Source organism: Kwoniella newhampshirensis, chromosome 9, assembly GCF_039105145.1.
Source record: "Kwoniella newhampshirensis strain CBS 13917 chromosome 9, whole genome shotgun sequence".
Classification (NCBI taxonomy): Eukaryota; Fungi; Basidiomycota; class Tremellomycetes; order Tremellales; family Cryptococcaceae; genus Kwoniella; species Kwoniella newhampshirensis.
This window is the reverse complement of record NC_089963.1, coordinates 93204-113152: the sequence shown is the minus strand read 5'-3', so window position 1 is coordinate 113152 and position 19949 is coordinate 93204. Positions and strand designations below refer to the sequence as shown.

The 19949-nt window shown below is 51.9% G+C and overlaps 10 protein-coding genes across 10 annotated transcripts; 5 read left to right on the top strand and 5 right to left on the bottom strand.

Moving 5' to 3' along the window:
• Positions 1–277: 277 nt before the first annotated feature.
• IAR55_004741 (uncharacterized protein) lies at positions 278–1905 on the bottom strand (the record flags this gene model as incomplete). Its single annotated transcript, XM_066947838.1, has 6 exons — positions 278–330; positions 443–626; positions 759–1039; positions 1154–1511; positions 1567–1614; positions 1708–1905. 6 exons carry the CDS (start codon positions 1903–1905, stop codon positions 278–280), a joined length of 1122 nt encoding a protein of 373 aa, XP_066801297.1.
• A 958-nt stretch (positions 1906–2863) lies between these two features.
• IAR55_004740 (mitochondria fission 1 protein) lies at positions 2864–3957 on the bottom strand (the record flags this gene model as incomplete). Its single annotated transcript, XM_066947837.1, has 6 exons — positions 2864–2943; positions 3042–3131; positions 3261–3362; positions 3435–3497; positions 3761–3830; positions 3895–3957. 6 exons carry the CDS (start codon positions 3955–3957, stop codon positions 2864–2866), a joined length of 468 nt encoding a protein of 155 aa, XP_066801296.1.
• A 525-nt stretch (positions 3958–4482) lies between these two features.
• Positions 4483–6463, top strand: IAR55_004739 (uncharacterized protein; the record flags this gene model as incomplete). The annotated part of the gene is made up of 6 exons (XM_066947836.1): positions 4483–4760; positions 4836–4854; positions 4922–5063; positions 5205–5776; positions 5880–6134; positions 6230–6463. 6 exons carry the CDS (start codon positions 4483–4485, stop codon positions 6461–6463), a joined length of 1500 nt encoding a protein of 499 aa, XP_066801295.1.
• Positions 6464–6923: 460 nt separating this feature from the next.
• IAR55_004738 (uncharacterized protein) lies at positions 6924–8168 on the top strand (the record flags this gene model as incomplete). The annotated part of the gene is made up of 1 exon (XM_066947835.1): positions 6924–8168. One exon carries the CDS (start codon positions 6924–6926, stop codon positions 8166–8168), a length of 1245 nt encoding a protein of 414 aa, XP_066801294.1.
• A 574-nt stretch (positions 8169–8742) lies between these two features.
• IAR55_004737 (uncharacterized protein) lies at positions 8743–11052 on the top strand (the record flags this gene model as incomplete). The annotated part of the gene is made up of 9 exons (XM_066947834.1): positions 8743–8845; positions 9051–9334; positions 9422–9520; positions 9623–9757; positions 9832–10146; positions 10204–10407; positions 10463–10681; positions 10745–10854; positions 10908–11052. 9 exons carry the CDS (start codon positions 8743–8745, stop codon positions 11050–11052), a joined length of 1614 nt encoding a protein of 537 aa, XP_066801293.1.
• A 280-nt stretch (positions 11053–11332) lies between these two features.
• Positions 11333–12634, bottom strand: IAR55_004736 (uncharacterized protein; the record flags this gene model as incomplete). Its single annotated transcript, XM_066947833.1, has 2 exons — positions 11333–11908; positions 12086–12634. 2 exons carry the CDS (start codon positions 12632–12634, stop codon positions 11333–11335), a joined length of 1125 nt encoding a protein of 374 aa, XP_066801292.1.
• Positions 12635–13104: 470 nt separating this feature from the next.
• On the top strand, positions 13105–14644 carry IAR55_004735 (inorganic pyrophosphatase; the record flags this gene model as incomplete). The annotated part of the gene is made up of 10 exons (XM_066947832.1): positions 13105–13134; positions 13316–13331; positions 13397–13445; positions 13512–13555; positions 13611–13688; positions 13740–13790; positions 13845–14182; positions 14252–14385; positions 14435–14544; positions 14607–14644. 10 exons carry the CDS (start codon positions 13105–13107, stop codon positions 14642–14644), a joined length of 888 nt encoding a protein of 295 aa, XP_066801291.1.
• Positions 14645–14796: 152 nt separating this feature from the next.
• Positions 14797–15548, bottom strand: IAR55_004734 (uncharacterized protein; the record flags this gene model as incomplete). The annotated part of the gene is made up of 4 exons (XM_066947831.1): positions 14797–14865; positions 14922–15015; positions 15260–15468; positions 15540–15548. The coding sequence occupies 4 exons, from the start codon at positions 15546–15548 to the stop codon at positions 14797–14799; spliced, it is 381 nt and encodes a 126-aa protein (XP_066801290.1).
• A 542-nt stretch (positions 15549–16090) lies between these two features.
• IAR55_004733 (uncharacterized protein) lies at positions 16091–17175 on the bottom strand (the record flags this gene model as incomplete). The annotated part of the gene is made up of 3 exons (XM_066947830.1): positions 16091–16920; positions 17000–17016; positions 17096–17175. 3 exons carry the CDS (start codon positions 17173–17175, stop codon positions 16091–16093), a joined length of 927 nt encoding a protein of 308 aa, XP_066801289.1.
• Positions 17176–17689: 514 nt separating this feature from the next.
• Positions 17690–19887, top strand: IAR55_004732 (uncharacterized protein; the record flags this gene model as incomplete). Its single annotated transcript, XM_066947829.1, has 5 exons — positions 17690–17876; positions 18122–18328; positions 18489–19010; positions 19130–19251; positions 19432–19887. The coding sequence occupies 5 exons, from the start codon at positions 17690–17692 to the stop codon at positions 19885–19887; spliced, it is 1494 nt and encodes a 497-aa protein (XP_066801288.1).
• Positions 19888–19949: the final 62 nt, after the last annotated feature.

Below are 19949 nucleotides of genomic sequence, written 5' to 3'. Positions count from 1 at the left end.
CACTACGGAAGGTACGAGTGAATACAGTTGTTCCCTGTCGAATTGTGCCATTCTAATCAGTCTGTGACAATCTGTGTGAACGAGTGCAATTTCGATTCATTTTATAGATTCGTCTTGTGTGGTGGATAGTATGATATGAAAGCAGTCGCTCGTTAACCCTATCTGACGGATCATCGAATGATAAATGCATCGTTCGGCCTCTCCTCATTACTCGTCTCGCCCAATTGTCTTGTCTATTCCGACTTTTTTTTTTTGGCTCGCCAGTTCGACACGGCCACTATGTCATCTGACCTGATTCAGGCATCACACCACCTTGTCGTATAAGCACCTCTGCAAAAGTGAAAGGGAAATGGTTCATCAGCGATCACGCATCACGCACCGCCCATTGCACAAAACAGCCCCGGATGGGAGCTGGACTGATACTGGAAAGACCTAAACTCACTGAAGAACTCATAACTCATCCAACTGATCGCTGTACTAGGAGCCACCGTCAAGACTCTCGGTAACATTCCTCTTCTCAATCCTCTCGCTCCGTCTCTATCGTAGATGATCCGTAATGCTTCCGACATGGATCGAGCCGCTCGTATTCTCGGGTCAGTGTTGGACCCTCGAGTTTGGAGCAGGGTCTAGAGAAGACGATAGGGCCAGAAAGTGAGCTACCTCTCTTCCAGAATCATCCACACAAGAGCTGGACGAGGTTTTATGAAATCAAGTCCTTCGTGTCCGCCCGCTTCCTGGCAAGTTGATTTCACACTCACCTTGGCAACATCCAATGGTGTCGTAACGGCAGCAGCCAAACCACCGGCAATCCCACCAGCCGTGACATGCGTCAGGGGACTATATCCTCCACCCGGATTTAACAAGGTCTTCAAGCTCTCGTAAGCCGAAAACTGGACAGCCGTGAACGGGACGCTCATGGTCAAGGTCGTAGGATAGGATACGTAGAACGCTGTGAGACCTTCTCGGGCATAGACTGTTTTGGCGCATGATAGGACGGTTCGATGGGGCGAGTTTCGGATTTGCATTCGTTGTTTGATCACTGCAATTTGGGTCGAGGTCATGGTCAGCTTTCTCTCACTAGCTCTTGACGCTGCCCTTGCAGATAACCATGGTTGGGCAACATCTGAAGATCTGCGAATCTACCGCAACTCACCATCAAACGGGTTCATAAGAGCATCACTCGAGATTGTCGCCGCACCACCGGCCAACGCGGTGCCCGCGACACCTCCCCATCCTTCTCCTCTGCCTCCACTGATCTCTCTGACGAATTCGTACATCCCAAAATGAGCCGCATGGGCCGGTCCAGCACCCAGGATGACGCTCGCCACACCCCGCCAAAGCGATCGAAGTCCTTCGGTGGTAGATATAGATCGGACATGCTGCATGATGGTGTTGAGTTGGGGAGGAGGAGGTCGTGCAGCCGCTGCACCGGCACTGGCACCGGCACCGGCAGTGGAGGCGGATAGAGGTTGGAGGATCGGAGAGAGTGATGGTAAGACTTGCATTCGGGTCTAAGCGGGGCATGTCAATCTGACAGGGTAGACTTTGAAGAGAAGAAAGACATACCTTGATCGAATCAACAGGGAAGATCGCAGCATGTTCAGAGATACCAGCCTGTCAGACGGTAAGCCAGATTAGTTGTCGTCCCATACGACTCATCAAGGGTCTCTGATGATCTCCATGAAGAAGGTGAGAATCTTGACTAACCATCGCTCCCGCAGCCATGTTCACCGCCCATCCACTGCCGACGGGTAAACTCTCATAATCATGTTCTTCCTCCTCCTCCAGAGCTACCGACGATTCTCCAGCAGGCTGTACAGGAGGTGCGCCGGTGAGATGGGCAGAATGTGGATGGAGATGGAAGTGGGTCGGTGAGGTTGAGCTGGAAGAAGATGTGGCTGACATGGTGAGGCCAAGGGTGTGATATGTGTGATAAAAGAGGAAGAGGAGATAGGCAGCGGTGTATCGGCGAGATTACACCGCAAAAATAATGCGCTTGATTGTCGTCGCCCCGAGCTTGCTTGCTGGGTAGATCGCCAGTGAGGGATCGTAGCGGTGGGGATCGGCAACGAGTCGAGGAGAGTATGATGCGAATAATGTTGAGATTTGATGTGACTGAGAAGAGAGAGATACTGAGATCAGTAAACAATTCAGACTCTTTTTGTCGGCTTGCTCGGACAGTCAAAGCGTCAGAGCTTCCTTGCGGAACAGCGTCTGACACCACACTTGTAGCTCCCATGAGAAACTCGACCTTGTGCCCAACAAACATAGTCCTTAAGTGCATAGCCCACGCTTCACCTTGGCTTCATCGTGGCACGCAATCGGTGCCGGGATCATTCGTACACAATCGCTCGCCCACTCACCTCTTACTCGAAGGCTCTTGCGATCGAAGATGCAACAATCTAAAGAGTTGTCGCTCGTATGGTATCGTCTCGCCTTGGGATGGGGATGGCGATTTGTTGACTGAATGATGAGCGGATGGGGATTCTGCTGGGCAATGCACAATCTATCAGATCGAGAAAGTTGTATCAGATAATGAATAACGGTGAAGCAGCGTGTGGTGTCTCTCTCTTCTGTCATAGGATTTGTTCGGCCGTCACGTTTTTTCCTTTTTTTGGCGCCCTTGGTGCGGGTACGGCATTTGAATCCTCTTACTGCCTCGATAACCGCCGGCTTGAAGCTCGGTACAAGGGTCGTTTTCAAACATGACACACATCACTGTTCGTTTATGAAGGATGCATATCCTTACTGAACGAGTACTATTCATAGCAGGATGCATCATTGAAGAACACGCATACAGATACCAGTCGTCGACCGACGGACATCGGACATCCTCGGTCGGGCCTGACTTACACAAAGACGCTCACCTCCTCGCGGATCGCCTCAAGACGCTAGCGAGGATGACACCGGCCACAGCGGCAGTACCAGCGATGATCCCCATACCTAAAAGTCATGACATAAATATCAACCTGGGATACTCAAGGGTGACGCGTGACGCCGATCATGCAACAGGCCGCCGCTGGCTGTGACCTATCACTCACCGATATAACCATCTCGAGTCACCGCTTGGTCAATCAGTTGACGTAGTGATTGAGCTTGCATATTCTCGGGCTCAACAGATAGTAACAGATCTGTGAGATTGAGTAAGTCAACTTTGATCATCCAGCGACATGCGTCTTCGACACCAACATCAACGCCGATCAACGCCGAGTGACTGCTTGAATGGCCACATCATGTAGAGAGGACAAGGAGCCGCTTACCATTGAATTTTCGGGCATAAGCATAGTTCCGAAGCTTGTAGTATCCTACCGCTATGTAGTATGTGCATTCCCGTCGGTGTGCGGGAGAAGCCGAGTAAATCTCTACGAATGGTAAGATGCTGTCAGCAGTCATTGTGAAATACAATGAGTGACGAGGCCGCACGGATAACTTACCTTGCAAGAGCTTCACACCTTCTGTTTGAAGCTCGGCGGTAGAGGATTTGACGAGACCCCATCCTGTGAGCGAACGAGTAATCAGGATTCGTTCTCACTCGTCATTCTGTGCAACACTCCAGGCATTCGCGAGAGGGCCGCTGTCATGCCGGGCCACTCCTTAGTCGCGTCTCCGCTGCCTGGCAAGTGGATGCCTAGCTGCTCCTTCACTGGTGCCGTTCCCTTCTGCTCTTGCGAGGACAAGGACTGCCGACGTAGTGACCCACGACTCCTTTTACCATCGCTTGTTCTCCGATGCAGCGCATCACTCCTGCCACCCAACTCACCATAATTGAATTTGCTCTGCGTCGTGACGTGCCCCTGTTCAATCTCCTTGTAATATTGCGTTCGTAACACCTGTAGAGATACCGATATCAGCTTCGTGCCTGTGAAGACGATCCGGACAAACGCAGCTGCTGACCTCTAATTCATCATACGACAGACCTGTCTCCGCTTCGGCAGCGTAAGGAAGTTCTGTAGGCATATCGAGGATGCTGACGAGGTGAGGGTGAGTGGGAAAACGCGAGAAAACGTGAGCTGACTAGCGATCGTGTCTGTGCTGTTCTCTTGACGGTGGATGTAGACGCGAAGTATGGCTTCGTGTGACTGGACTCTGATTGAAGTGTTTCCTGTAGCTGTGACAGGCCTGAGTGACTGCTGCGATAGTTTGAGAATGTATCGGTGTCGCAGACGATGGATGTCACCGCTGTCTGGTGGCAACTTGTGTCTTCTGAGCTTGCAGTCGAGAGCCGCGCCTCGTCATCCGCCGGCAAGGCACCGTTGATTACAACAGGGTATTAGGAAATGGTCTAATGTCATTACAAGATCAGAACAGATCAGATTAGAACTAGATCAGGGTCACGTGAGGATCGCTAGGACCTCTTGCATCGTCCTCGAGTTTTGACTTTCCAGACGTCTTCCTAAATCAACATTAACATCATCTTTCTCAACCAGACACCGTCCGTCGACTCCTCTACCTCCTCTATTACCAAGTGGGTAACGAACCATCATGTCTAAACCACCTGTGCCTCCTACCACCCGCGGCAAACCTTCCTTGATCGCAGCCGCTCAAGCTCAATCAGCGCAACCGCCGACAGTTCCATCAGCTCCTGGTCCAGCGAGCATCGCAACTCTTAGCGATGGAAGCACTTCAGCTTCAGTCTCGAGGAGTGGAACTCCGATGACTGTTGGAGACGGATCCGTTCCTCCCTCGGGGAGTGTACCGCCAGCTGGTGGGATTCAAAAGTTGAAGTTCAAGCCCAAGGTGCCTATCAGGCGAGTGAAGCAGTGAGTATCTTACAGTCGTCACGGAATTCCGAATGGCAGGAGTCGTTTGCTGATGCACCTTATCACGTTTCTCAGAGAAGTCGACGTGAAGCCCGTAAGTTTAGCTGACGGCCCTGCAAAGGGGGGAAAGGACGCTCAAGCTGACATGCTCGCGGATGCAGGATATCACCACAGCACAACCTGTCCGAGGTGGACTTCGTGGAAGGGGTCGAGGTGGACCTACCCGAGGTAGGGGAAGAGGAACGGTCGTGGGTACCTCTGTTGCTGCCGGTGTTTTCGGTGGCCCCCGGCCTGCTGCTTCTTGTGAGTGTCATATTTCATCCGTTTTCTGCCTGTTCCTCCCTCGTCGTTAAGCCCAGCCACTTGTTGGTTGACTAGAACTACGAATCCCCCATCAAAATGTTATCGTGTTTACAACAAGCTAATCGTAGCTTCCTCATCCAGCATCATCCTCCAAACGTTTCGCTGCTCCCGCTCCCGCTCCCCGGTCAATGGACTACGCAGACGATGAAGTCTATTCTGATCATTCCGACCAAGAAGGAGGGATGGGTAAACCCATCGACATCGACAAAGTATCGCAAATGAGCGAATCCGCACCAACCAGTTTATACCGAGACCGGAATCTCTCTCAGGGGAAGGCGAATGGGAAAGCCAAAGCTCAACCCAAGGAGAAATCTCGACAGGGTAAAGGTAGAGATAGGGAGGCTATGGAAATTGACTCGACTACCCCCGTTGTCGATCCCTCTTTACCTCGGGTCAAGGACGAGCCTATTTCGCCCGAGAAACAGCCGCGACAGTTGAGGGAAGATGATGCTATGCTTTCGGACGATGAGATGCAAGATCGAGATGAGAGGGGACGCAGGGTGAGATCGTTTGCCATGACGGGAGGGATTGAGGATCCTGAAGATGAGGAAGGCGAAGTCGTCAACGAAGCGCAGAAAGTGGATCTGAGTGAAAGCGAGGAGGAAGAGGAAGACGAGACGATGGAGGGAGACTTTGTCCTTGCAGAGGGCCATGTGAGTCTTGGTATCCGGGGAACAGCCCCTTTCCCCTGGCCCCATCAAGCATGTACGAGCACAATCGACCCGAGGGAGTCATGTTGACCATCGTGATACACAGGACGACCCAGAGAACAAGCTGTTCATGTTTCAATTCCCTCATCTCTTCCCCAAGTTCGCCCCTACAGGTCCGGTCGATCTGACACAATCAGCCGCGGCGCCGGATATCAAACCAGACATCAAGCCAACCGCCGCCCAGCTGAAAGCCAATGCGAAGAAAGCGAACGAGCCGCCTCCTGAGGGAAGGATCGGCACTCTGGTGGTGATGAAAAGTGGCAAGGTCAAGATGGTCATGGGCAACGATATCGTGATGAACGTGAGTGCCTTTTCTTCCAAGTACTGCGGATCAAGCAAGCAGGCCGACCCCTTGACGGAATCTTTGCAACTGAGAACTGATCTGAAATAATCCAGGTTGAACCCGGTGTGGAAGCAACTTTCATCAGACATCTCGTGCATCTCGATCACAGGCAGAAAGCAGCGTTGGTGTTAGGAGAATTGCACAAGAATTACGTTGTCACCCCCGATGTGGATCTCTTGTTGCAGGAGCTATATATCGAAGGAGGGAAGACACCTGGCGAGAAAGAGCTTGAGGCGAGGGAGAGAAGGAGAAGGGAGCAAGGATTGATGAAGATTGAGGATCGGTAGCGGTCGGGTTCGACGGGGCTGGCGCAATGTTGGGGATATGGACTGTGCGCGTCGGTCTAAGTTCGTATTGCCCGATCTACATCTCCTGACTTTCCCTCCATCCTATTCAGCTTAGAGGTGCTTTATGACATGATGATATTAAATGTCAAAAAAACTTGATACGCAGTATGAAGTATGTCGACCCCTCCATTCAATGCTCCTTTGTGCTGCACTTGCGAAGGAGGTGAAACTTGACTATACTTCCTTTCATCCGTCAGGGACGTTGGGGCTAGACGATGAGGGTGGAAGCGAAACGTAAGGAGGTGAAAGCAGACAAAGCAGATCTTCGCTTGAGAATTTCCCATTCAAAGGTCTAGATACGCATCGAGACAGCGCCTTAGCAAGTCAGACCTTGAGTCATCTCTTTGTTCTGTCAATATCTTTCACCGCACCCTACTCTTAAGTCTGTGTACTGTATGACATGTCGATCCCACAACCACGTCCAACCCTTCTCCCACCACCACCTCCCAATCTCCTAGCGACGGAGCCAAAGTCTCCGGGACAAGTTGATCCCTTTGCTCGCCTTCATTCCGACAGACCCCAAGAAAAGGATCGACCACTCTCATCCCGGAGCCACACTTCATCCAGACCCATACCTGTCCCCATCCAACCTGAGATCGCAGCGACATGCAACCTGCTCCGCGATGCCGAATCGTCCTCTCCGCTCCCATCCACTATGCAAGTCCCGATACTCTCACTACCTCAACCCTTAGTGATCAATCGGAGTTCTCCTCGACAAGGGGAGAACGATGATGAACACGACCCGACTGGTGGTGGGGACTGTCTGTTAGCACCCCCCTTGGCACCGGGAAGCTATGCCCCGAACAGTCTTAGAGATCTACGAGGGTCCAGCTTAGGAGGCGGTCGCAGACCCTTGAAGGGGTTCGAGGATGTCCTGACTGCCACAAGTAGTCGCCACCGATTTGGTGGGCATGCTTCGAGGAGTATACCGATACGTCCGGTTGGAAAGGAAGATAGTGATGGAAGCGATTCCATTACCATGTCAAATGGTCCAACTCTGAAACCCAAAGTTGGATCCGAGGATGGTTGTCTCACTGTTGGAGGGGAGAACACCGTGAGAGCACTAGATATACCTAATGCCAGGAGTTATGGTAGGAATGAGAGTGGGAGACAAGATGAGGCGACGCGGTCGGATCAAATTCGTAACGTCATCAGTCCAAGTTATCGATATCTCCCCGACCCCATTAAGCCACTCAGTAACAACGACCAACTGCGCGTCCCATCCTCATTCTCTCGAAAGGTCCAGGAAATTGAACAAGAACTACGACTCCAAGCTTCATCATCCACTCCATCTTCATACGTATCTTCTCGGCCCAGCTCCCTTTTGACAGCCTATAAAAAAGGAGAACGGATGATCCCGAGAGATAAGGGTAGAGGTAAAGAGGGGATCGACGAAGTTGAGGTGGAATGGTGTTTCTTCTGTGGCAAAGAGAATGAAAGGGACCTGATGGAGTTGAAGGAAGTCTGCTGGAAAGGTCAGGGGGACGGTGATGCCGGTTGGCAATGGGTTTGTAGTGATGGGTGTGAAGGTGGGGGACATGGTGGGTTCGATTCGGTAGCGAAAAGTAGGAGGGAGAGTTCGCATGGTGATACAGGTTACGGATTCGAGAGGTCGGAAGCAGAAGGGTGGACTCACAAGTTATAGTATCGAGTGTGGAAGACCTCGCATGACAAGATGGGACCAGGACTTGAGTCCCGTATGTCGATAGTCCGTCCACATATGTCGTTACAACGCTACGAGCTGCAATCACCAAATGTAATGGCCCTGATCCAAGATCCGTATCTTTGAGCGCTTACAGTACTCTACCCGGTGTCTCAGGAAACACGAAGCGTGATACAACCGGTCTCCCGACCAACCGTCTCAGGTCCGAGGTGTATGGGGTACTCTAGGTTGCTCATACGTGACACCCACGATTCGCTGATGCTTCCAGCATCTGACTCTCCATTCGATAGTCGTCGTATCGCCACATACTGTATATACCCCTCGCTCGGCCTGGCCGGTGCCACACGCGTCAATCAGTCAGTCGGTCCTCGGAGAGGTGGAGGTCAACTCTTTCACTCACCGCACACTTACCACACTCATCCATCCACTCATCAACATATATCATTCTCGTCCTTCCTCCTGCACACCTTCGCACAACAACGGTCTGGCACGTCCCCTTTTGCTGAAAAGACGCAGCAGGGTAGTGCTTCGATCACTGATATTCAGCTCTTCTGACATGTCCGGGCCATCCACCTCTCGACAGAGGTCGGTGGAGGATATCATCTCAGAGGTGGACATTGAAGGGTTCGATTGGGCAGCATATGAGGGCACATATCAAGGTGAGTAGCGATTCGAGTCTATTCAGCCCATTCATTTCCAAATCGTCCTTCACCCCATCCTTGAATTGGCTCCATGTGCTTGATGAGACATTTCCACCGCACCTAAGTCTTCTATCATATTGTTATCTGTTTCAGCGATCGCCCGTCTCTTTGTCTCCGCCTTCTTCGCTGGCTGGCAGCGCACTCCGCTGACGCGCCCCTTCAGGCCGGGCATTGATCACTCGTTTATCTCACATTCCCTCTCTACTCCTTTCATCCACCTCCCAACCTACTCCTCAGACCCTTCTTCTGGCTCGCACCGCTCTCGTCCGATTGGTCCCACATATCAGATCGACATTAGACCACGAGCTCTACCTCCGGACCATCAATCAGATCTACGAGACTCTTCATCCCACTCGAAGAGCCTCCAAATCCGCTTCGGATCCCTCGTCAGGTGCAGCCGATGGTGGGGGTGGGGGTGTCGCCGAAGGAGGTCTGATGGATCTTGATGTGGAGACTCCCGTGGCGGGTGCAAGTGGACATTTCGGTGGAATCGCTGGGAATGGAGGGGAGAATGAGGGTGTTCCTGATATGCAGTGGGTGGAAAATGCAAGGGGACAAGATAGGAAGGAGGGCACGAGATTGGATGTGGAACTGAGAGGTTACATGAGTAATCTGATCAAAGAGAGTATACGAGTGAGCGTCGCCTTTCTCAGCAGAGTTGGGCTGGGCTACTGCCGGCACACCAAAGCTTGATCACAATCTTCTCTAGCGCGCTGACTGTGATTACCGACGTAGCTCACATACCTCGCTCTCGCTCAATTGTCGCTACGTGTCGGAGACTATCAAAAAGCCATGAAAAACTACGCCGCTGTCAGAGAATATAGTACCAGTCCCCAACATCATGTCGATCTCGGCGTGGGCATTCTCGAGGTGAGTCATCGCCGTGCCATCCTGGTTACGATACTGCTGGAACCGGATCGCACAGACTGACCGTTGCGCCGTAGACCTCTATTGCTTTCAATCTCCCTCAAGGTCTCCCGGGTCACATCTCCAAGCTGGAAGCTACCCTCGATAGACTTCATCCTCCAGCAGCGGGTGGCCGAAATCAAACTGCTGAAGCTGCAAATGTCACCGCATCTGACCTGCGCGAGAGACGAGCGAACGAAGCGCGAGGTGCGGCAGTACGAAGAAGCGTGATGGTCAAGATTCGTGTAGCCAGAGGATTGGTATGCTTAGGTAATGGGGATTGGAGTAGGGCTGGCAGCGAGTTCGGTGCTATCGAAGAGGAGGAAAGTGGCTTGGGAGATTGGGAGGGCAAGGTCAGCTGCCACCACTCAGCATTTTCCTGAACGACTAGCTGATATGTCCGCTTTTAGGCCATCTCGTCTGCGGATGTTGCGCTCATCACGGCTTTCTGTGTCATGGCAAGTGCCGATCGAGCGAGAATCCGACGAGTCCTGCTAGACCGAGCTAGCTTCAGAGCTCAAGTCGACGATAACGCGACCTGGATACTGGACTTGATCACATCATTCGTCGATGCGAAGTACGGCGAGGTGATGACCCTTCTGCGTCGAGCTGCGGTGTGTGCTGATCACATGGATGGAGGCTGAAGGCACAGCTGATACTGCGATACAGCCAATCTTGCTTCTCAATCCATTTTTGAGCCGACATGCCACCACACTAATCGGTCTCATCCGCACTCGCTCGATCGTGCAATATGTCCAACCGTTCTCGACCATTCAGATTTCTACTATGGCCCAGGCGTTCGGTCTCCCCGAGATTGAGATGCTGCTCTTGGTCGAGGATCTGGTCAAGAATAAGGAGATCGAAGGGAAGATTGATTTGATCGACAAGGTCAGATGTCCGAACTCTGCTGCAAAGCAGCCGGAAGCTGACATCTCCACGCATTGCTTGCAGGTTCTGAAAATGAATCTCCCTGACTATCGAGGAGAGATGTTCGAAAGCGCTCTGAAAGTCGGCAAGAAGAGCTCAGCTTTGACTCAAGCTGCTATGCTTCGCATGAAATTGTGAGTGGACGAGCTCGACCTCGGCTGTATTTCGAGCTCATCGTCTTGCGCAGGATCGAAGCTGGGATCACTGTGGACCCTCGCGCGAAAGGTAAAGGTCAATCAGCGGGCGACGACGAGGCGTGGGATTTGCCCGAATCCCTCGATGCGCAAGCAGGTGGTCCATCGCCCGTTGCTGCTCCTGGCTTTGCCTCGTAAGATCAAGAAAGGCAGCATGGAGAGGGGACACTGTACTAGCGTGTGGCAGGGTTGTAGCGTAAGACTATGTAGATGGGTACAACATGCATGTCTATACATTATGCGCGTGTGAGTCGTAAGGTGGTATCCGCCGTCTGTCATATAAGCGAAGCGACGGAAGGTCAAAAAGAAAGAAGGATAAGGAGTGTGTAGGAAGTAGTTTTACATGAACAAGAACAAACAATCCCGATAGCGATGCAATCGGTTCGAAGCGACTGGCGATAGGAGCAGGTTCCAGAACCTAACTCTTGACACCTACACCAAGTCCGAAAGCACTCCCATTACCGACGACCTTCCATTTCCCGTTTTTCCTCCTCGCAATTTCCGGACCGCCAACTTGTTCTTCCCACTCTTCATCTCTCCAAAACCTGTCCAAAGCTCTATCTTGTCGATTATTCTCTTCTGCCAAAACCAATTTCTTCCCTTTCCCACCGCCACCACCGCCTGTACGTTCTCCGTTCCCGTCCTCCGACCGCTTATCGCCATACTCCGATACGGAAGGAAGTGCTTCACCACTCCCTTCCGCAAACAGATCTTGTCCTTCTCTCATCTCTTCCAAGTTCAAATACGTCGTACCGATACTGGGATCCGTCGATTTCGTCAAGAGCTGAAACCTCTTGACCTGTTTCATCCTCTCTCGTTCAGGATCGACTTCGCCCATCGCTGCTTCAGGCGGGATCGATTGAGCATGAGAGCCGAGAGATGATCGTAGGACGGATCGACGTGAGATGATTAGGGTTTTGCGCGTTTGGAGTAGTCGAGGATGGGTGGATAGAGCGGAGGGTGGAAGTGAGTTCAAGGTGAGGAGATCGTGGGGCTAAAAATCGGACCACGAGTCGAGTCAGTATCTGGTCTGATAGTTGTCGATCCCATCACCGAAAAGAGGCACGTCGATGAAAGATACGATGACAAGATGACCGGAGGAAGCGTATTCGAGCGAAATGCAATTGTAAATGTAATATGGAAGTGAAAGATAGCAAACCTCGAGACTCACATCCGCAGCATATTTCCTTGCTATAGCAAGTAATGTGTCTCCCCTCTGGATCGTATGTCGAACTTCGACCAGCTCCATCCCATCCTCTTCGACCACGTCCACATCATCCCGATCGCCTTGTCGTTGTCGATGATCGACATCTTTACTTTGCTGCGCCTCGTCGCCATCGTGTTGAACTCCGGTCGATTGACATTCTTCCGTGACAGATGCAATGGCCACTTCGTCATATGTCGGTGGAAGATCATCCTCATCTTCCCCAATCTCAAAGACCACCTGGCCGCCTTCTCCGCCAACGATATCATTTCGCCCACCAACATCATCACCATCACGTCTGTGTTGAGAACGTGTTCGGTGGACAGAACCGCCGCCCCCTCGCAGCTCCTCGTTACTCGTCGGATCACCACATCGCAGACAAGGGATGTATTCCCTCAGTCTGGGGTTCCGAGCGATACAAGTCTCGCAGATCGGCGAGTCACAGCAAGGCGTGATGAAAGCGCTTCGTAATTGAGGAGCGGGTAGTTCCGATGAACAAGTCTGGCATGATGACATTGTGATGGGAATGGACAGATGTGATTTGTGAGAGATTCCCGTGGAAAAGTAGTTCGGGTGGGTTCTCTATAGGATGACCACCTATATCCCTCGCTGAACTCGCAGACGATAATAGATCGCCGTGCGATGGACCAACGAGACGATGGGTGGCGAACCTCCACCTGCACCTTGTCCTCCAGGGTGCCACAACATCATAACGCCGATCGGATCAAAGTTCTTTACGTTTGGTCCCGCTCCAAGCTGATGTCTTATTCCAGATTATCCACGTGGCGATATCGGTTCAGTTACTGACGTGCTTCCCAACTCGTCCATTTCCCCGTGTTTCTTTCTTTCCATTCCGGTCAGACACTGCTGCTCAGTCAACCTCTCTTCCTCTCTCTCGCTCTCAACCCCAGACACAAAGGTGTATGAACATCACTGCGGCTCGTAGATTATCAGCGACCATCACACATCTGTCAAGAGCGAACAAAATGTCAGAGTACCAGACCAGGATCATTGGTGTGAGTCCCATCTTCTGTCGTATGACTTTTCACGACTGGACCGAAAGAGAGGCTTCTTGGTAGCGAGGTGAACTGAGAGGGGAGGAGGGCAATTGTTGGGGAGCTAGACATCTCAGAGACGTCAAGGGGTGACACTAGGCGCTTGGGAATGCTGACTGACGATAATTTCTACAACTTCCAGGCTGCCAACACTCTTGGTCAGTTTTAGGATCCACGAATTGCACCATCTCGTTGGCGGTAACTGACCAGTACCCCCTCACAGAGCACCGAGTGTTCGTTGAGAAGGACGGCAAGGTTGTTTCTCCCTTCCAGTGAGTTGAGCAACTAGTATCTTTGTGGTCTCTCGCCTGAACGAAGGACTGACAGGTCACACTCAGTGACATCCCTCTCTTCGCCGACGAGTCCAAGACCGTCTTGAACAGTGAGCTATATCCCTTCAGGATGGAGATTCGATGTCTGACTGACACTTCTCGTAGTGGTCGTCGAGGTTCCCAGATGGACTAACGCCAAGATGGAGATCTCCAAGGAGGAGGCTTTCAACCCCATCAAGCAGGGTACGCAAACGCCTCTTCAGCACTGTGCGAGTTAGCTAACTCTCGACCTAGACATCAAGAAGGGCAAGCTCCGATACGTCCGAAACTGTTTCCCCCACCACGGTCAGCTGGGAGTCCCTCCTATTGATGACAAAGCCAGCTGACATCTCCCCTCAGGTTACATCTGGAACTACGGAGCCTTCCCCCAAACTTGGGAGGATCCCAACGTCAAGCACGCCGAGACCGGTGCCAACGGTGACAACGATCCTCTCGACGTCTGTGAGATCGGTGAGGCCGTCGGATACGTCGGTCAGGTCAAGCAGGTCAAGGTCCTCGGTATCATGGCTCTCCTCGACGAGGGTGAGACCGACTGGAAGGTGCTTGTTGTTGACGTCAACGACCCTCTCGCCCCGAGATTGAACGACGTTGAGGACGTCGAGAGACACTTGCCTGGTCTGATCAGGGCCACCAATGAGTGGTTCAGAATCTACAAAATCCCCGACGGCAAGCCCGAGGTGAGTTTGAGAGTACCATCCAAGTACTTGGATATGTTGTACAAGCATAAAGCTAATCGACTGCCGCAGAACGTCTTCGCTTTCTCCGGAGAGGCCAAGTCCAAGAAGTACGCCGTCGAGATCATCCACGAGTGTCACGAGGCTTGGAGGAAGCTCGTCCACGGCGAGACTGCCGCCAGCAGCGAGTCCTACAACTTGTCCATGTGAGCTTTACCGATGTGGGGACCATTCAGCTGACCCAGTCACGTCTAGCCACAACACCTCCGTTAAAGGCTCCAAGGGTCTCGTCAGTACCTCTGACCCCGTCTACGCATCCCTTCCCGCCGACTCCCGAAAGCCTGCTGGTCCCATCGACCCTTCCGGTGAGCGTCCGATAGAGTTTAGCGCTACAGAAGATTTGCATCAGCTGATTCAATGTGCACAGTCTCCAAGAGCTTCTTCATCTCTTCCGCTTCTGCCTGAAACGAGACGAGCAAGCTGTGATTGCTTGAGCGTGAAGTGGAATGTGCCAGGATCCATAGTTTTACATTGACATGCTGTGGCGATTTCTGCACTTCTAACAATCACAGTGTTGCGCAATCGATTCTGCCCAATCTTCTTTACCTAGTCTTTGCCTAGTCTGTTAGTGGCAGTTCGAGTTCTTCATGGACTTCCTTGATCGTGCGGTTCGTGATGAGGGCGTACTGAGACTCGATCTCATGAGCTTTCAACCCAAGCTAACGAGATCTCGGAAGCTTACCTTCCCGATGAGTGCCTGAGTACCATCTTTGATCTCGTTGTAAGTGTGGAGAAGCTCAATGTGCCTCTGGACGATCTTGTGGGGGTCTTTGTCTCTATTTCGTGTCAGATTAGTCAGGTTTGTCTGTCCTCAAAATGACGGAGCGAATGGTAAGGATGAACAACGCGAATAGTGGTAAGTTAGTGGAAATCGATCACGAATCTCACCGGGTGAGCCGGGTAGATGTCCGACTGCGAAGAAGACGGAAATGAATAGCTTCTGGTGAAGCCGAGGCGGGCAGTTGTGAAAGATCGTAGAGCAAGAGCAAGCAATGAAAAGGACGGGATAGGTAGACTCACCCCAGTTGTCCACGCAGTCGTTCCACTTCTTCCCGAAGTGATTGAATCCGATCGTCCTTCGAGATAGCGGTGGCGCCGGCAGAGGTCGAGGAAGGGGTGGCGAATCGGTAGGACGAGGAGGAAGAGGTGGAGGTTGATGACGATGTGGTAGGAGGCGATGTTCTCTGCTCATTTGGCATATCAGTCAAGGGGACTGTCCGAGGTTGGACCTGAGAAAGGGTCGTGCGAGGCAAGGATTCTTAACCACTCGTATGAAGAGGAAGATGAAGGGTCTGCTTACTTGAGACATTGTCGGTTGGGCGCCAATATTTAGTTATACACTTTCGTTATTGCGCCTGAAATGCCGTCGAGAGCTCAAGGTGAGAGTGGAAGGTCGTCATCGTGCATCGTCGAGAGTACAAATGAAGGTCAGAGGGGAATCAAGCTCGAGTCCGCTTGCAAGGACAAGGACAAGGACAAGGAAAGGAGAAGGAAAGGAAAGGAAGGTGATGACGACCAGAGACGCACGGACCCCTCGTTTCCGTGACGTCGCTTCGTCATCCCTCTGCTCAAAACCAGTCGGGGTGGTACGATTTCCTCACATCCCCTCTGGATGCAAATTCGTCCAGCTGTACACCTATCCCAATGCATCTGTAGGTCACAGTGTCCTGCCCGGTCACCAGCTACGATGGTTCTGATCTATGACCCCGCTTCATCCTCGTCATCTGAGCCATTCGCCGAAAGCCCCCTCCATCATCTGAGCCATTCACAGAAAGCCCCTCCATCATCTGAGCCATTCACAGAAAGCCCCCCCATCATCTGAGCCATGCACAGAAAGCCCCTCCATACACCCTAATACGTCCACTTACACATGACCCAGACATCTCCTCCCTCTTTCATCCTCTCTTTCCCCTGCCCCACACACCCATCTTCATCCACCTCCCCTTTGGCCATCTTCGTCTCCCCAATCACCTCGTATCCTCCCTTCAGATAGACCTGCTTCGGACCATGCTCCGTCGCTTCCAGCATTATAGGTGGTGGAGGCGTAGACCACGATCGATAGACATCTTCCCCATCTCTGAGCAGTCTCCCGCCAAGACCTTTACCGCGATACAACGAATCAACGGCGATCATCTGCAGATAAGCCGCATCGTCAGGTACCATCTTCTGGTTCTTTCCTGTCGCGCTACCTGACCCCGAGTCAACGGAGAGAGCACCGGAAGCCGACCTCGATATCCTTGCGAACCCCTTCTTCTGCAGAGAATGCAATGTCGGTCCCCAAACCAATTCCAACCTCTTATATCCCCTCCAACCCCACTGTCTCATGATGGACACGAACCCAGCGCGGTAGATGGTGATTGGATCCGAGGGGAATCTGACATGGGGTGGGAACCACATGGCCGCTCCGACAATGATCTCTTCCTGCCCTCCAGCTTTCGGTGCACGAGCCGATACAGGTCGCGGTGGTGGTGATGAGTCTGAAGACGAAGATGACGGTGTGTCATTCCTTGTTGTAGATGCGGGTGTGGGTGTGGTAGACTTCGCAACAATGACTCGTATTCGATGATCCTTGGTCAGACGTACACCGGCCACTAGGGCCCGTTTGAACTGCAGTTGGGAGTTGGGTTTCGAGGTGGGAGTGAGCGGTCCAGGAGGCGTTTTGGCCGATGCCCACCAGTTATCTGATTCGGATCAAAGATGTCAATATTCGTCTGCCTTGTCACGGTCATCAAGGCGGTCACTGAGTATCGATGGACGTACGATTCCACGTCTTCAAGCTGTATGAGAAAACGACTCATTGTAAGTTAGCTACGTTGCAAGCGGCGTGCCATGTCGATTATCTGAATCGATACTCACAAATTGTTATAGAACAGCAAAGCTATCTCACTATCTTCGGAAGGATCAGCATCGCGTATCGAATACGTATACGAGGACATGGCGGTTCGACTGTTCTGAGCAGCTCTATGTGGTCGAGGTATGGATGGTGGAATTAAGCTTTGCTCGCAAGACGATTGTCAAGCTATGCACATTTCAGTTGCGTGTTCGTTTTGTCCATTGTCGATTGTCGATTGTCGATTGTCGACCGTCGACCGACGACCGACGATGTGCACCACGCGAGCTCTCATCTTCACGGTTGGAGATCATCAATCAAATGCCTGGCAGAGGCTGTGATACACTATGAGAGGAACTTCCAGATGCTCTAGGTGTCATCCCAAATGATGGTTAGGCATGATATCAAAGCAGCTCCTCGCCAAACGCTTGAAGCATGGCATAGACCACGTCCATGATCTGTTGTCGTTATCATTATTATCGCTTCAGTCACCGGTTGGATGATGTCGTCATCTCGACTTCGGAAATATCAGTCGCGACGAATGTTCAAGATTGAACCGTTCCCTCTCTTCCTTGGGTCACATCTCAAATCGAGCTCGACGAGGTAGCCTGCTCGGCACGATGTGCTCTCAGCATGACGAGGATGGCGACACGCGACTGGATGGTACCGACGAGAACGGCCGACGACCGTCCGCGGGGAAGAGAGCTGGCTCCGAGTCGGTTGCAAGAGGTGGAGGAGGTGCAGAGGACGATGGAGTACCTGATTGGGAGAACATGGTGTTACCGCCAGAACATATACTGTCGCACCGTGAGTCGGTCCTTCTCTGTACGGTACGGCTCTCTTCATGCAAAGACACCTTTGCCTACTCTCAGCTCTGCTTTGATTCTGCGTTCAGTTATCGTTCAAGGATCTTAGCCTCGCGCATCTCCTACCTTTTTGATATCGCTCTCGATGCGGTGGCTCCGATACTCTGCCATATCACCTATCCTTGACCCGTCTCCCTTCACTAGCCTCACCAGCAAGCTAACATGCTGGTTCCCTCACTTCACAAGTGACCGATGCCCACTGTCACCCCACAGACCTGACTCACCTTTCCGAGGTGTACGATGCCGTTCCACTCGGTGGACTCGCCTCGATGGCGACGATTGTCGATGATCAGGATCGAGTGAGGACACTGAGCGAAGAGAGGGGTTGGTACTCTGCTCGAGAGAAGGGGAAGGGGAGAGAGGGTAGAGGGGTAGGAGTGGTCGCTTGTTTTGGTGAGTCGCTGATGATTTCATCCTTTTAATTTGGTCTGTGTGACCCCTCATGTCGAATGACGTCCTCGATTCTCCTCCTCGGTCAACGATCTAAAGATTCTTTTCGACGCATGTACTCATCGTTGTGACGAATGACCACGCTGACCTCTCATACCGTCAGGCTACCACCCTTGGTTCACCCATCTATACACACTCTCTTCATCCTCTTCCCTCCCGACCAAAGAAGAACACTACATCTCCCTCTTCTGCACCCCCAACTCCGCTCCAAGCTCGAAAAACCGTCAACTCCTCTCCACCCTCCTACCATACTTACCCAACCCTGTACCCTTTGAGGGCTTACTCGTCAAACTTCGCGAGGATATCAAACGAAGTATTGAGAGTGGACGACTGACTATGCTGGGTGAAGTCGGACTGGATGGGAGTGCGAGGATGAGATGGCCTAGGAAAGCGAAACATTTGCATCCGGATCATCGTGATAATGAACAACAGATCTCCACGTCTTCCGAGGACAAAGGCGACGGAGCTCAAGAAGAAGAAGAGGGGAAGGAGGACCAGGAAGAGTGGAAGAGGTTGACTCCTTTCAAAGTCCCCATGTCACACCAACGAGCTATCCTCGAAGCCCAGATGGAAATAGCGATAGACCTTGGGGTGAACGTATCCCTCCATTCAGTCTCTTGTGCGGGTACGTCTCGTCACCAGATGTGCAATGTTCTCAGCTGGGTGATACAGAAACCCGTGGCGAGGTTTTTCCGACAGCGCTAACGATCTTGATCGTGACTTGTCTTTGATTTGATGATCTAGGTCCGACTCTCGATACGTTGATTGGGATACGAGATCAACACGGGACGAGGTTTACCAATCGGATCAATGTCGATCTTCACTCTGTAGGAGGTTGGTCTCCTGCCTTCTGGACCCAAGCGGAGGTATGTGACTTCTTCATCGTCCTCTACTTCATCGCTCAATCCAACTGAAACTTACCCTAATTCTTCACCCGTTATCGTCGCGCAATCAATCAACCGAACAATCGACCAATCGACCACATACATCTCTTTCTCTCAACTTGTCCCCGATATCTCTTACGTACGCGCACTCACCACACACAGCGAAACCTGTCCAACTTGTACGCGTCGCCCTCAATCTTAATCACAGGTCGATCCCCGACCGCATCGCAACTCATCCGATCCATCTCCCCGCGTCGCATCCTCGTCGAATCAGATTCACACGATGTGAGACTCTCATCGAGATTGGTGTGGGCAGCCACAGAGTGGATCAGTAGATGTAAGAAGTGGAATCTGGAGGGTGGCGGTAGTGATGGGGAGGATGTCCCAGAGTGGGATTTTTGGGATCAGGAAGGAGTCAAGCGGAAACCAATGGAAGAAGGAGGAGAAGAAGAAGAAGAAGAAGAAGAAAAAGCAGAAGAAGAAGAAGAAGAAGAAGATCAGTTTGATGAGAAGGGGAGATTGAAGGATATCAAGAAAGAGGTAGAAGAAGGGGAGACGTGGACAGTGAAAACGCTGGAAAGGAATTGGGCTAGGTTCATGAGGTTGATCGAGGATTAGTGATCAGTAAAGAATCTTACTGAAGACATTGGATCGCACCACAAGCTGTAGTCCAATACATG